Genomic DNA, 14,181 nt, shown 5'->3' with positions numbered 1-14,181 from the left:
TAAGCATGTGACTCCTTCAAGGTATACAAACACAGATGTGCTGATAAAAAGAGCTCTCCAAATGACAATCACATGCTTCTCTATTGGGGACATACATAAAGTAAGTGCTTAGTGACATCATGAGCTGCTGATGGCAAACCATGAGTCAACTCTGTCAACCGTCTGGATTCAACATTCCCATCCCCAACCAACAGAGGCACGCGGCCTTGGAACAGTGGCCGAGACGGATTCATAACGGCACGGAGCTTCGGCTCCATCATTCCACATTCCAACTGCTGTGTTTTGATTTTCGGGGGGAACGGGGCAGGGAGTTTACACTTTTATTAATAAAGGGCAGAAAGATGGTGAACTTTCTTAGAACAGTCTGACTGTTAAACACTAATATTTTTGGAGTCCATATACTATAGTCATTCCTTATCTAACCTATTTATCATCAAAACTGAAGGAAAAAACCCTACTTACTTTTGCAAATCGAACAGCAAACAGTTTCTTATACTTGAGATCCATGAGCAGGCTGCTCATGAAGAGTTGATGATATACGCTCCGAGCACCTTCAGAAAAGAACAGTGTGAGACAAGCCACAGTCCTACTTCCATAGCTCCATGTGTCTCAAATCATAAGGACAAAACTCTCTGCTTTGTTCAGAGCGTAACATTTGTAATTAATCCGTTTATTTTTAAAAATGATTTTATTTTAATTATCTACATGTTTGTCCATGTATGCATGTGTGTCCAGGAGATAATGGGTCATGGAACAGGCACGGGCAGGTGGCTGTGAGCCACCTAATGTGTATTTTGGGAACAGAACTTGGGTCCTCTGCTAGGGGTCTGTGTCCTCTTAACCACTGAGCCATCTCTCCCACCTTGCAAGGTTTCTTAAAAATAAAATGCATACAAAGTCAATCCTCCTCCCCTTTGTTCTGAAGGAGAAAATTTTGTAGGGGAGGTCTATGATCTAGAGTAAACAACCTTTATATTTTATTATAAAATCATATTTAGAGTTAGGGAAGGTAGTACATGCCTGTATTCCCAGAACTTCAGAACCAAGGTAGGGGGACTGAGTCCCACACCAAGGCTCCAGGCCTGCAGAGGCTGCTTACTCAGGTCAAACACCTCTCTACAAATGTTTTTTCAAAAGTAAGGTTAGAATGCTAATGTCTGAGTGTGTTTGCTAGTGACTGAATATAGCTTTGCAAATTGTAACTTTAATAAGCATAAATATACTCAAATTAAACATTTTCAAATTAAAAGAAACTCTGATCCCTCAACCCTTAGAAGCAGTAAACAAGTCACCTTTCCATAATTTGGAATCATTAAGCATCAGTCTGTCAACTAGAGAAGAGTTTTCACCATCCGGACCTTCTTGTAATCCAACTTGACACAAAATCCGGCGAAGGCCATCTTAGAACAGAAGGAAGAGTAGTCATGGGACAGAAACCAAAAGTTTCAAATGCTAATGAAAGATGACTTCAGGGGCTCCAATCAGAGTTCCACATGACTTAGTGGTGGTTAAACTAAGAAAGTATCGCATTAGCTATTTTATTTTTACAAAAAGGAGAAAAAAAAAAAAAGAAATCTCAAATGACAAACATCTCTTATTTTAGAACATCAGAATTAATGTCTGTCAGCACGACAATGGCCCTCTCTGCTTTAATGAATTGAATTAAAGAAAAAGATACAATGCTGTTCTCTAGGTATTTAAGTTAACGGGGCAGATATAGTAAAACCAGCTGTAAACACCATGTTTTAGGAAGCCATCATCCAACACTGGTAGAAAAATCCACAACCCCTAGACTATAATATGCATAATATGGGTTATTAGTGCCATGTGAAATATTTCCCATCAAACTGAAACCCACTACAGCTCAACCGTCAGAAGCCTGGAAAACAGACCCACATCTTGTAAATGTCATGCTCTAGACAAGCTCTCCCAGCATGTGCATAGGGTGAATCTTGCCTGCATTTTTAACCAGAAGTTCACAGTGCAGTGTTTTTTAACAGCCTTCAATACAAACATTAAGGACCTGCCCTACAGGAACATTCTAATGTCTTGTCTCCCTATGACAGAAGCACAGATCTATCCCTAACTCAACCAACGTGCACGTTTGGCTTTGGGTATGAGGTTCATCCTTGTGGTATATTACAATTGTCTCTTTGTAAGCAGAGAAAAGATAAATCTAAAACTAAGCCAACACAAACTGTATGTTCCAAGAATACATTTTCAGAGATTCGAAGTATTGGTCTTGTATAGAAGCTGTAGGAGGCCAAATATTTAAATGATTTAATTTTGTTTAAATTGTATCATCACAGAGTTTTAATTATGACAGCATTTTGCAGCTTCCCTTGTGAAGTGTTCGACAGGATGTGTCACTGAAAATAGTTCTTTTGGTCAAGTTATTTAGATATGGTCTCAACAATTAAACCTACCTGAGTATCCAATAACACTTCCCAGCCAAGAAAGAGCTTTCAAACCAAAATTCTGATGAGCGGCCACGGAGGAGTGCATAACCTGGACTTTGAGTGGTTTGGTCTGTCTGCTGGTGTTCCTCTTAAAGGAAACAAGGAGAGAAGACTGACTTAAAACAGCTGTTTAGGAGGCAGAGAGACATCAGCATTCTCAGTGCACCACACCACCACACGAAATATTCATGTGTCTGTGGAATAAAGCACTTTTTAAAAAAAATTTAATGATTCAGGTTACTTTCTAGACAGAAGCTAAAGATTCAGAGACTTCATCTTGTGAGTCACCAGGGTCTTTGGTCATGTATTAAAAAATCCATAGCATCAACATAAATACTAAAATAAGCTTGCTTTCTGCCTTTGATTTCTTTCTTTTTTAAAGATTTTATTTTTATATGTGAGTACACTGTGGCTGTCTTCAGACACACCAGAAGAGGGCATCGGATCCCGTTACAGATGGTTGTGAGCCACCATGTGGTTACTGGGACTTGAACTCGGGATCTCTGGAAGAACAGTCAGTGCTCTTAACCACTGAGCTCTCTAGACCCAATGCTTTTGATTTCTTAAAAGACTTAAGTTATTTACTTAAAAATAATTCAGATCACTGAACAGATTTATGTTATTAACTTTAAAAACCATGCTAACATACATACAACATAAATTCACCTTAACTACTTCTAAGAACATGGTTCAGTACTGCTGTTTAGTGGTTACCCACTTGGAAAGCCAATATTTCAGAACCCACCCACCCCCTGAGCTCACAGCTCCTCCTACTCCTGCCTCTTGCTGGATTAAAGGTAGGTGCCACTATGTGTCGTGTTAAGAACATTTGCTGCTCTTGCAGAGGCCCCAGGCTTGGTGCTGAGCTCCTACAGGACAGCACACAGCAGCCCGTAATCCCAGCTCCAGGGCTAGTGTCTCCTGCTGTCAGTTACCAGCATACAGCACAGACACAGACATGGAGGCACAACACTCACACACACAAAATAAATCTACAGATAATTAACAACAAAGCCAAAAATCAGGACCACAGAGGTAGTCAGGGGCTGAGTGCAAAGAGGCTTCTGAGACGTCTCTGCTGAGACAGGAGAACAGAAGACGCGTTCCCGAGTAGCCATTACCCCGTCAGCAGTCCTACAGAGCTGTGAGAGAGCTAGAGATCCATGTCAACAAACATGATCTCTACACACTTAGGTGCTATGGATTTATAACGGCATACAAATGTCTTAATAAATGCTGAAATAATAGTTAGTCTTAAGATAATAAATTAAGACATGCGTTTAAATCACTTACCACAATGACTGTCTTTGCTTGGTCACAGTACTGAAAATCTCCATATCGGACAGACCTACGCCCCTGGAAAGGACATTTAAACTAACTGTAAAAGCATTATACTTAACACGACTAGCCTGCAAACCAGGAAATGCTTCAACACAACAGCCTGAGTCAGTCCTTATTAACATCTAGCCTAGTCACCATAAAAACCTAAAAGTGTTCTTTAATGTTATCTTCAATGCTTAAACTACCAGTGCACAGTGTGCACACTTGTATATGTGTATGTGTGCAGGTGTGTGTGTGCCCATGCACCACCCTGACAATACATCATTTATTCTATTTATTCTAGCTGACTTCTGTAATGGCCATTCTCATGCCCAGTATTTTTAATCACTGAGCAGAATTAGGGCAACTATGTATTCTTTCTAATGCTCTACCTGGCAACTGCCTAGTTCTATAGTTCTAGCAATATATACTTGGGCCAATATCCAAACAAGATAAAAAAGATAGCCTACTTTCAGCTACCTTTTCTAGACGAGCTTGTCTGTAAGAGAAGTTCAATTTCTTCAATCCTAGACATTCAGAGGTAGAGTTCAACACAGCAAGTTCTAGTCAGCCAGGACTATGCAGTCAGACCCCCATATCAAAAAATGTTGAGTTTCTTACGATACATTACTTACATCTCGATCCACTGTAGTTGCAAAGCCAATGGCTTCCTTCTGTGTGCAGTTAACGGCTTTCTGAAGAGTATAAATGACCTGCTCGTAGGTGTGAACCTCATCATTAAACAGCATGCAGTAGTAGGTGTCACTCTTCTCTCTGGAAAGCATTGATGACATTAATGTGGTGTAAAAAGTGGGCATGTCACCAAGACAGGCAGCTGAGGGAAGGAAGCCAGCTTAAGTGCTGGCCAAAGGGGTGGGGCTGATGCAGGCAGCTAGTCAGATAGTAAAATACATGAGTCCATGACCAGAGAAGCCCATCAGTGCTCTGTGGTGGTGGCCCTGGGCAATTAAATTAAAATAAAGTCAAACTAAACCAACCCAAAAGCTGGCCTTGGTGGCACACGCCTTTAATCCCAGCACTTGGGGAGCAGTGTGACAGGCAGATGTGAGTTTGAGGCCAGTCTGGCCTACAGAGGGGATTCCAGGACACATACAACACACACAAGAGGGAGAAAGAGAGAGACACCTGTTTCTCAGGCGTTCAACTTAGACCAACTGAGTCCCATGACCAGACCACAATAACTGTCAGCATTTCCAAACCAGCACTGCACAATTTGTCCTATTATTAAAACACTCTACCCTGCTGGGTCGTCATAGCAAACACCTTCAGATCCCAGGATTCAGGGGACTAAGGCAGAGGCAGGTGGATATCGAAGTCTGAGGCTACTCTGGTCTAGAGTGAGTTCTAGGACAGTAAGGTTTACACAGAGAAAGCCTGTTACAAACAAAAAAACCAAACAAAAAAGCCATCCAACACTTTACTCACAATCCCAATTATCTAGAACACACTAAAAAAACCAGAGACATCAACCTCTGGTGACTGACATCCAATTAATCTAATGACCTTGTAACATCCAATCTCCAGCCTCTCCAGCCCACAATCACCCTATGAACAAGCAGGACTAACAAGCAGGGAGTGACTTTTTAGAGAAGACTGTGTGAGGTGAGCATGTAGCCAGGGACAAGCAGCCAGTCCTTCTAACACAGCTGTGGCTGAAGTCAACTGTCTGATCACAAGATTATGACCTCAATAGTCTAAATAAAAATGGCAGATGTACAAGAAAATAGCACAGTGTTGAATAAAATTTAAAATTAGAAGCAAAATGCCTAAAATTGCATTTAAGCATTTCATAAATCCCCTAAATTCACTTATATATATAAGGGCTCATCCCCTAACACCTTTCCAGTTTTATTAGTGGGCACGGTGGAGCTCCTTTAATCCCAGCACTTGGGAGGCAGAGAGAGGTCCATCTCTTGAGTTTGAGGCCAGCCTGGTTACAAAGGATGGAGAGGTGAGGGTTCATGTGGGTTCTTTTTAGGGATCAAATTCAAGCTGTCAGGTTTGCTGGCAAGGACTTTACCTACTGAACCATTTTGCTAATCCTACATAGTTTAACACTGTTATAAACCAATCAATGTAGGAAAACCTTCATTGACTAATTATACAAACTGCAAAACTGTAATACCACACTTAAAATTCTGCTAAAATCTAACCATATTCTTAAAAAGTACTAGGACAGTAAGGTGGCTAAGCAGGTAAGCACAGCTGCTGTCTGTGTGACAACCTGAGTTCGGTACCCAGGACCTACTTAGTAGCTAGAACTGCCTCCTGCAGGCTCTCCTATGACCTCCATCCATATACCAATGTAAATACTCCCTCCTCCCCACATACAAATAAACGGATGAATAAATGTAATAATTTTAAAGGAGAAGATGTAGTCTGTATGAAAGCTGTTACAATTTAGAAGTTTCATATACATAAGGAGTGGAGATACTTACGCCATCTCTAAGTCTTCAGGCAATTCACTTTCTTTTTCCCATGTCAGCATATCTACTGCGTATCGAAACATAATAGCAAAAATGTTGTAAGTTCTTGCTATCACATCTTTTGATAAATGCACAAGAGGATCCTGAGGGAGAACAGAAGATACAACCCATTAGTGCACACCGTCTTCTGCCTTCCAGCTTCAGCTCTCAGACACGGAAGGCTGATAGGTTCGTTTCTCAATTTCTAGATTTAATCCTGTATGTGTCATAAAATACAAAATTAAACTTCCTAAAATGTTTTCTTTCAACGATCTCAATTTTAAATCAGCCAAGTCAAAATACCCAGACACTCAAATACCCAGTAAATATAATTAAACATTCTGGAATGGCACACAGGCGTCTCTAAATTCTAATATCAAACCATTTTCCAGCTTTGTATGGGAAGCTTTAAGTGGCAGAATTGAGGAAAGGTCTGCAGTCACGCCTAACCATTTGAGTCTGATCCCTGAGGCCTACACAGTGGACAAAGAGAACCAACATCTTCCTGCAAGGTGCTCTGATTTCTACACATGAACGTGTGGTATACATGTATACACACACACCAAAACCCAACCAACTAACCAAAACAAAAAAACACCAATACAACCCCCCCCACAAAACAAAATAAGCAAAGTCTATCAGCTATCAAATTTACATGGAAAAAACATGCCTTTTCCTATGTAGGACCTGGGAGATCTTTCTTAAATTAACAAAGGAGGTGTCACACAGTGTACTGTGGTCCCTGACGCCTACTACCTTTCCTGTTCACTCCTTCCACCACGGGGCCATGTGGAATTTTGATGGGCTTTTGTTAAATGCCACAGTGCTGGGAGATACTGTGGTTTAATAAGGGGAACCAGGTGTGCTCAACACAACATATCTATTAGCCCAAGTGCCTGTTCAACCAATTTCTCCATTATCAAGACAGTGCTTGCAATGGACAATCTTTTAAAAATTATTTTTAGTTTACTGGTATGTATGTTTTGTGTAGCCCATGCTTGCCTGGACTCTCAAGAGGTCAGAAGAATTGGTCAGATTCCTCAAACAGGAGTTACAAATTGTTGTAAGTCATTATGTGAGTGCTGGGAATTGAACCTGGGTCAGCTAGAGGAGCAGCAAGTACTGCTCTATCAAGCTGCTGAGCCATCTAGCTCTGCTAAGGTCAATGTTGATTGACATGTTGAGGGAATTTGGTATTCTCTAGGAGACAAAGGTCTGGGTCTGGTCTTAGGTTTTTTGTGTCTTTCTTACACAAAGGTTTACTGAGGAGGACAAGCCTCCCTAAAGTCAGCTGCACCTTCTGATGAGGAGCAGCAGGAAAGAGGTTCCAGACGAAAGCCTGTCTGAATTCACTTCTAAGCAAGTGCAGCTACAGCTGCTGCCATCAAACTCCAGGCTCTGAAAATTTTGGCTTCCCAAAGTGACTGAGTGTTAGTGAGTCTCCAGAAACTCCTAGGGCTTGAGTGCCAACAGGAATTTCTGAGGTTCTCAGTCTCTTCAGCGTGCAGAGGGCCACCTGGACAGGCCAGCTCCTCCTGCATAAGCCCAGACTCCAGTAATTGGAATCTATCTGCTCCTGCTGGTTCTGCTCCTCATCAGCACTTTAAGTTGCTACAAGATGTGGGGCTCTGCTCCCACAACTCTGCTGCTATGATGAGATGGAGGTTACAGACAAAACATTCAAACAGAGGCACAGTGCTCAGCGTTAGAGCATTGGTTGCTCTTCCAGAGGACCTGGGTTTGATTCCCAGCATCTCCATAGTAGCTCACAACATCGGTGACTCTGGTTCCATAGGGATTTGACACTTTTGGACTCTGAGGACACTGTACCTACATAGTCCAAAGACATACAAACAGGCAAACATCCACACACTAAATAAAATGTGTGTGTGGTTGGGATAATCTTGTGTACTGGGTAAAGGCTGACTTCTGTACCAGCAGAGTGCTGTGCACTGTCTGGAGTTTGGTACTGTTACTTTTATGAAGCATCACCTGTCTCAGTATTTCATCAACCTTCATCACCTTCTGACTGGTTCAGTAAAGAGCTGGAGTCCTGTAGCAGGGCAGGAGAGGAAAGGTGGGGCATCTGGGCAAGTGCAGGGGTGGGTGGCCAGTCAGATATGGAAGAAGAAATAGGTGCTGGGACTGAAGAAGGGGCAATATGCCCATGGATGAATGTAGATTAGAATAAATGGGTTAATTAAGTTATGCAAGCTAGCTGGGGAAAAGCCTAAGACATAAGGTCCGAGCTTTCATAAGTAAACAAATATAAGTCTTTGTCCTTACTTGGAAGCTGGCGGTTCAGAGATAGTCTGGTGATATATACATATATACACATATATCTTTAAAACAATGAAGTATGACTGCATTCAAAAGTATTTATGGATAATAAAATTTAGATTTCACATCACTTTGGCATGACAAAACAGAATTCTGTCCCTTTTACCCAAATTATTTTACTTTTATTCTTTTTTATGCATATATGTATGTGGTATGTTTATGTATGTAGGTAGGTACTTGTACACATGTACATGTGTATAGAGGCCAGAGCTAATAATGTCAGGTGTATTTTTCTATCACTGTCTACTTTTTCTGAGGCTGAGTCTCTTGCTGAAGCTGAAGGCTGGCTAGTCTAGAGAGCCTGCCTTCCACGGACATGAGGATGTAAGTTAGCCCTAGCACACGAGATAAAAGCTGGAACAGTAAGTACAGCTGCTTAAAACACTATTAGGCAGGGTTCTCTGCAGAACAGAAGCCCTCACTGGGGAGGAGACAGGGTACCCTGGGGCTCACCGATCAGCTGTTCAAGAGACCCTACTTCAAAAAGTAAGGTGGGAAGCAACAGAAGAAGATGGTTCTGACCTTCAAGTGCACACACATACACACTCACGCACACTCCTAATCAACACAGTACACACTTAAAGACAACTTTGGGGGTGTCCTTACCTCCTCCTCCACAACTTCAGAACTGCTAAGTTTGTGTTTTTGGCAGTAAGGACCCTCTTTCCACGCCTCAGTGTCACCACAGTCACAGAAGCCTCCACCTCCTGATGTGGTCATCTTGGAGAAAAAAAGCAGACAGTATCTGGTAAGAACTCACTGGATTATCGAATGATAAGAATGTCAAGTGCTGAGGACAGAAAATGCCTAAGTGTTTCCTTGCTTTGGAGGAAAAAAATATCAAATAAAAGGGGACTTATTGATGTTTTTTAGTAAGTAAGCGATTTCAAATGAAAAAGAGCTACTTTGGTACAGCGGCAAAGTCCAGATCATTTCAGAGGTTGTGTCTGCATACACTTCTTCCTTAATTAGACTGCAGAGGTTCCCTGAGGCTTTGCTTGGGAGCACTGCAGTCTGTGCTAATGATACCATAACACAGCAGGTTCAGGGAAACAGTTTTTTTCCCTTTAACAGCTCCTAAAAATCTGTTCTTTGGAAGTGTTGGTAAAAGGCACTCACTGTTGAAACTTCATTATCACCTGGAGACTTCATTAATTAGTCACACTTTCTTAAGCTAAGTAACCAGTTACTTAGACTCTACAGGCTAATAGGTGGCACACCAGAAATTCTGCTTTAAAAAAAAAAGTACCACCAAAACCCACCAACAACAAAATCAAAGAAGCCTTAGGGATGGGTAAAATTCAAATGTACCATATGAATTCTATTCTATTCTGGCCAAAGTAATTGTTTGTGTGCTCTGTATCACAGCATAATCAAGGTCAGTCTGCGCATTCCACTTATTCCCGGGAGATGCAGATGTGGGCCAAGAAACATGGGTAGGCGGCCCAGTGGGAAACAGCAACGCTGCTTTGGTTGTGCACACGTGCTTTTGTTACCAAACACCAGCCTGAGCAGAAGGGACTGGGAGCCTCTCCTTGGTCATGAGAATAGAGACAACTGATTTTCTATGTGGCCCCTCTGGATCAGGGTGAATGAGAACAAACCTGTGGAAAGGCCCTGACCCAGAGGCTCCCTAATTAAGAACAGGACTAGAGTACCTTCCACCATTTTATCTTCCCCTGAGAGCAAAAGGTTCCTCTTAGCAACTGTCCTTTACCCTCTGAATCCTGACGCACCACCTCCTATTCCCAGTAGAGGAAGAAAGGCAAGTCTGGGGATAATCTCCCCATAATAAAACTATCCAGAGTCTTAGTTGCTAGAGGTGGCCCTAAATGACCCATCAACACATGCCTCTTTAACAGTCATTTAAAATACCAGATCAAACTGGTGGACGTCAACACAGAAGGCCTGATTTCTGAGTTATCTTTCTTCAATCTTCGAGTTCCAAGCAGCATAGGCTTATAACTCTTTTCTATGCTGACATCTCTGCTCCCCCCTTGGGGAAAACTCAGGGCTTTGCCAGCCCAGGCCCATCTACTTTCCTGAAAACAAATCTAAAATTCCACAGTATGAAAACTATCCTCTCCCCTTCACTGTTAAATATCTCGGCTTTAAAATGAGAACGAATTTGAAGGTTCTAGCAAGGGACTCAACTCCTGTCATGCTCTCAAGACTGGACTTGCATTTGGGTAGGTCTTGGTTTTCAACTGAGCATGTAGCTTGAGGAGGGGACCCAAGCAGAACAGTGAGGGAGAAGGGGACAGCCACCTAGCCACAGGTCAGCTAAACCAAGCTGGGAATCAACAGGGTGACAGACATTGCAGCCAGCTTGCCCACACAGCCATTAAATCTTAAAATGAGACAAAACTAGTATAAAAGCCAATACTGTGTGCGGCTGCCATTTGAATGGTACTGACCCTGTATCGATGGTCTCTGTGGATACTACCCAAGAAGCACTCCATGCATAAAACACAGGTGGGGTCGACTGCACAGTCTCTGTGAAGTTAAGAAAAAGAGAATGAATAAATCAGAGAGTCAAAAACTCATACATTATCCCGCAGCATCAGAATCTGGTGCTGCTATGTATTCGAATGCTAAATCCTGGCCCCCAGCATCTGGCTGCAGTCCAGATGAACACAGGCTCATGTACACCAGATGATGTGTAAAGTTTGCCTGCCAATCTTCTCTGACTGGTTACATAAAGGTGGCTGGCAGCTAGGTACTGGGGTGACTGAGGTAGGTGAGGCTTTGGTTACTAGGCTGGGAGATGGGGAGGAGAAGAAAGAGGAGAGAAAGCAGATCTTCCTCAGACAGGATGGACCATGAGCACATGGCTGAGGGAGAGAAGTACATCCCGAGGACAGACTGGTGGAGCAGAAATAGCCCAGGAGAGACTCTTGGTGAGTGCAGCTAAGAAACACTAGTCTACCATACAGTTTAGGGGTAACGGCCCTGTAATTGTGCTAAAGCTAATTAAATCAATAAGGCTCTGACCTGATTTTGGGGGACTGGCCAGGTCATAATAAGAACCAATAAGAGTTATTAAATACATATAACAACAACAAGGTACCTTCTACCAGTGCCAAAATAGCAGGCACCACTCCCCCAAATCCATTAGATCTTCACTCAATGAAATCAGCTCAAAGGTTTAGTTTCAAGACTAGAATGGTCCACTTCTCCATAGGTCCAGAACACCTGACCTAGGAAGCTAAGCAAACCTTAAGTCAGAGCTAAAGTGCCAAGCGCTGATGATATTTTATTTTGAGACAGGGTCTCTCTGCACACCTTTGGTTTCCCTGGAACTCACTACGTAGATCAGGCTGGCCTCGAACCCACAGAGATCTGACCACTTCTTCCTCCCAAATGTTGGGATTAAAGGTTAAGTTTTCATTATTTGACTCCTTGATGTTCTTAGATTCAAATCTATCTCTTCTGGATTTTTCCTTTTGGATGGGTTTCTCTCAGTCTTACCTCTATTGGGTAAAGGCCATTGTGTTTAGCACCCAAAATAAATTCAAGACAGTTCCGACAGTTTGCTGATTTGCTTGTCTATAGTAAAACAAACAAAAAAAAAAAAAAAAAAAAAACAAATTCCCAAAGAATGGGGTGGCAAATGTTCCTATGAGACACAGATGTCTCAAATATAAGACAGAGTGAATATTTGAGGCTGCAAAATCCTGAAGGCAGGATTTTCTATGCTTAATCTGAAGAACGCTTTCAAGAATAGCTGGTTGACAAATAAATGCCACTGAACAAGAATTGGAAACCTGGGGCTGGAGATGGCTTAGCAGTTAAGAGCACTCGAGGCTCTTCCAGAGTTCCTGAGTTCAATTCCCAGCAATCATACGGTGGCTCACAACCATTTGAAATAGGATGCAATGCCCTCTTGTGGTGTGTCTGAAGACAGTTACAGTGCACTCATATATAATAAATAAATCTTTTAAAAAAATGGAAACACAGCTAACAGCACTATTAAAGAAGCACAGAGTGAGCAGAGAAATGTCATCTTTGTACTGTCCCCTGTACTCTCAATAGTAGCACTGGGGTCTGACAATGTCTGTTGCTCCTGGGGCACTAGATACACTTTTCACATCTGCAACCGGGAAACAGGAGCTCACAGAGCAGCCCCATTTGGGATAACAGGAGATCTGAGTTCAGGACAAGTCCATAGTGAGTTACCAACTCTAGCCCCACAGCCCATGTGTGCTGTCTACGCAGTGACCTTTGTGTGTTCTTCGCGGTAAGAGAGCTGTACTACAGACAACTTGATTTTCCACTAAGGGTCAAACTGCATGGAGGCCGGCTGCTGATGCAACTTCAGAGCCATGTTACAGCAGGTCATCCTGTGGCTGCTGCAACACTAAACCACAGCACCACCCCAAAGGGGCTGGGACTAGTGTGGCCAGCTGTGGTGACTGCCATCCTGTTCACTAGAATGATATCTGAATCTTCAGCATTGCAAACAAGCTGTTCCCATCATGCGCATGACACACCTGAAATCCCATGTAAAGAAAGAAAGAGTGAACCCTACAGGGGCAGATCACAACCCTGTCTTAGAATAATTCACCATAACTCATTCTTCCTCTCCTCCATTTGGTGTGCCCATAAGACAAGCTGTCTCAAATCCCAGCAGTACAGTTCTCTCAAGAGGCTGCAACCTCCCTTGTCTCTAAAGTAACATTTATCAAGATCCCTAACTTTAGGATTCTTACCCCATAATTCTTTCTCTAGGACAAAGAACCTAGGAAACCGGATAGAGGCTTTGTTTTGCTTTCTTTATCTGAGAAACTCCAGCCTTTACTAGGGACAATAGTTCCCAACAGCAGGCCACACTTCTGAGTCTCAGTGGTCACGAAAAATAATCCATTAAAATAAAACAAGAATACTCAAAAACAACCAACAACTCATATATTTCATTTATTGGTGTGTGTGTGTGTGTGTGTAAGAGAGAGAGAGAGAGAGAGAGAGAGAGAGAGAGAGAGAGAGAGAGAGAGAGAGAGAGCGCATGTCTATGTACCACAGTGCACATGGAGGTCAGACATAACTTGCAGCTGTCGGTCCTTTCCTTCCGTCATGTGGGTCTTGAGGATTTGACTCAAGGTTAAGGCTTGATGACAAAGACGCCCCCCTTGCTGAGCCATCTTGCCAGCATATTACATGTTTTCTAATATTTAGTTTTAGTATCTTAGATTATATGTATCTCTGTGTATCTAAATGTGGGTATGTGCACCTTGAGTGCACGAGTCTGCATAGGACAGAGGTGAGTTTGTCTCCCTGAAACTGGGGTTACAAGTAGTTTCAAGTGGACCAACATGGATGCTGGGAAGGGAATTTAAGTTCTCTGCAAGAGCAGACAGTGCTTTTAACTGCCGAGCCTCTCTCTAGCCTCTATGATATATTTTTAACAACAAAGTACATGTCTACACATTTGAATTTAGCTGCATTTAGCTGAAAAACAAAACAAAACAAAACAAAACAAAAAAAACCCCAGTCCATTTCCACACATTTTATTACAGATGAGTGAAAAAGCTCTGAACACACTGGTACAGTGAGAATAAAAGACAGGCAAGAAGAAT

The 14,181-nt window shown here is 42.3% G+C and overlaps 1 protein-coding gene across 2 annotated transcripts in view; it reads right to left on the bottom strand.

Moving 5' to 3' along the window:
- The window catches only part of UBR2 (ubiquitin protein ligase E3 component n-recognin 2), a 77,233-nt gene that overhangs the window by 48,211 nt on the left and 14,841 nt on the right, over positions 1-14,181 (bottom strand). For both annotated transcript variants that reach the window (XM_080916802.1, XM_080916801.1), the window contains exons 3-10: positions 11,023-11,101; positions 9,212-9,325; positions 6,239-6,369; positions 4,415-4,553; positions 3,753-3,815; positions 2,427-2,547; positions 1,293-1,400; positions 463-551 (exon numbers count right to left, since the gene is read on the bottom strand). In XM_080916802.1, coding sequence (XP_080772928.1) covers positions 463-551; positions 1,293-1,400; positions 2,427-2,547; positions 3,753-3,815; positions 4,415-4,553; positions 6,239-6,369; positions 9,212-9,325; positions 11,023-11,101 — 844 coding nt within the window. The remainder of the gene's footprint in view (positions 1-462; positions 552-1,292; positions 1,401-2,426; positions 2,548-3,752; positions 3,816-4,414; positions 4,554-6,238; positions 6,370-9,211; positions 9,326-11,022; positions 11,102-14,181) is intronic.

The sequence above is a fragment of the Micromys minutus genome (genome assembly GCF_963924665.1).
Source record: "Micromys minutus genome assembly, chromosome: 5".
NCBI lineage: Eukaryota > Metazoa > Chordata > Mammalia > Rodentia > Muridae > Micromys > Micromys minutus.
This window is presented reverse-complemented; position numbering and strand designations above follow the sequence as displayed.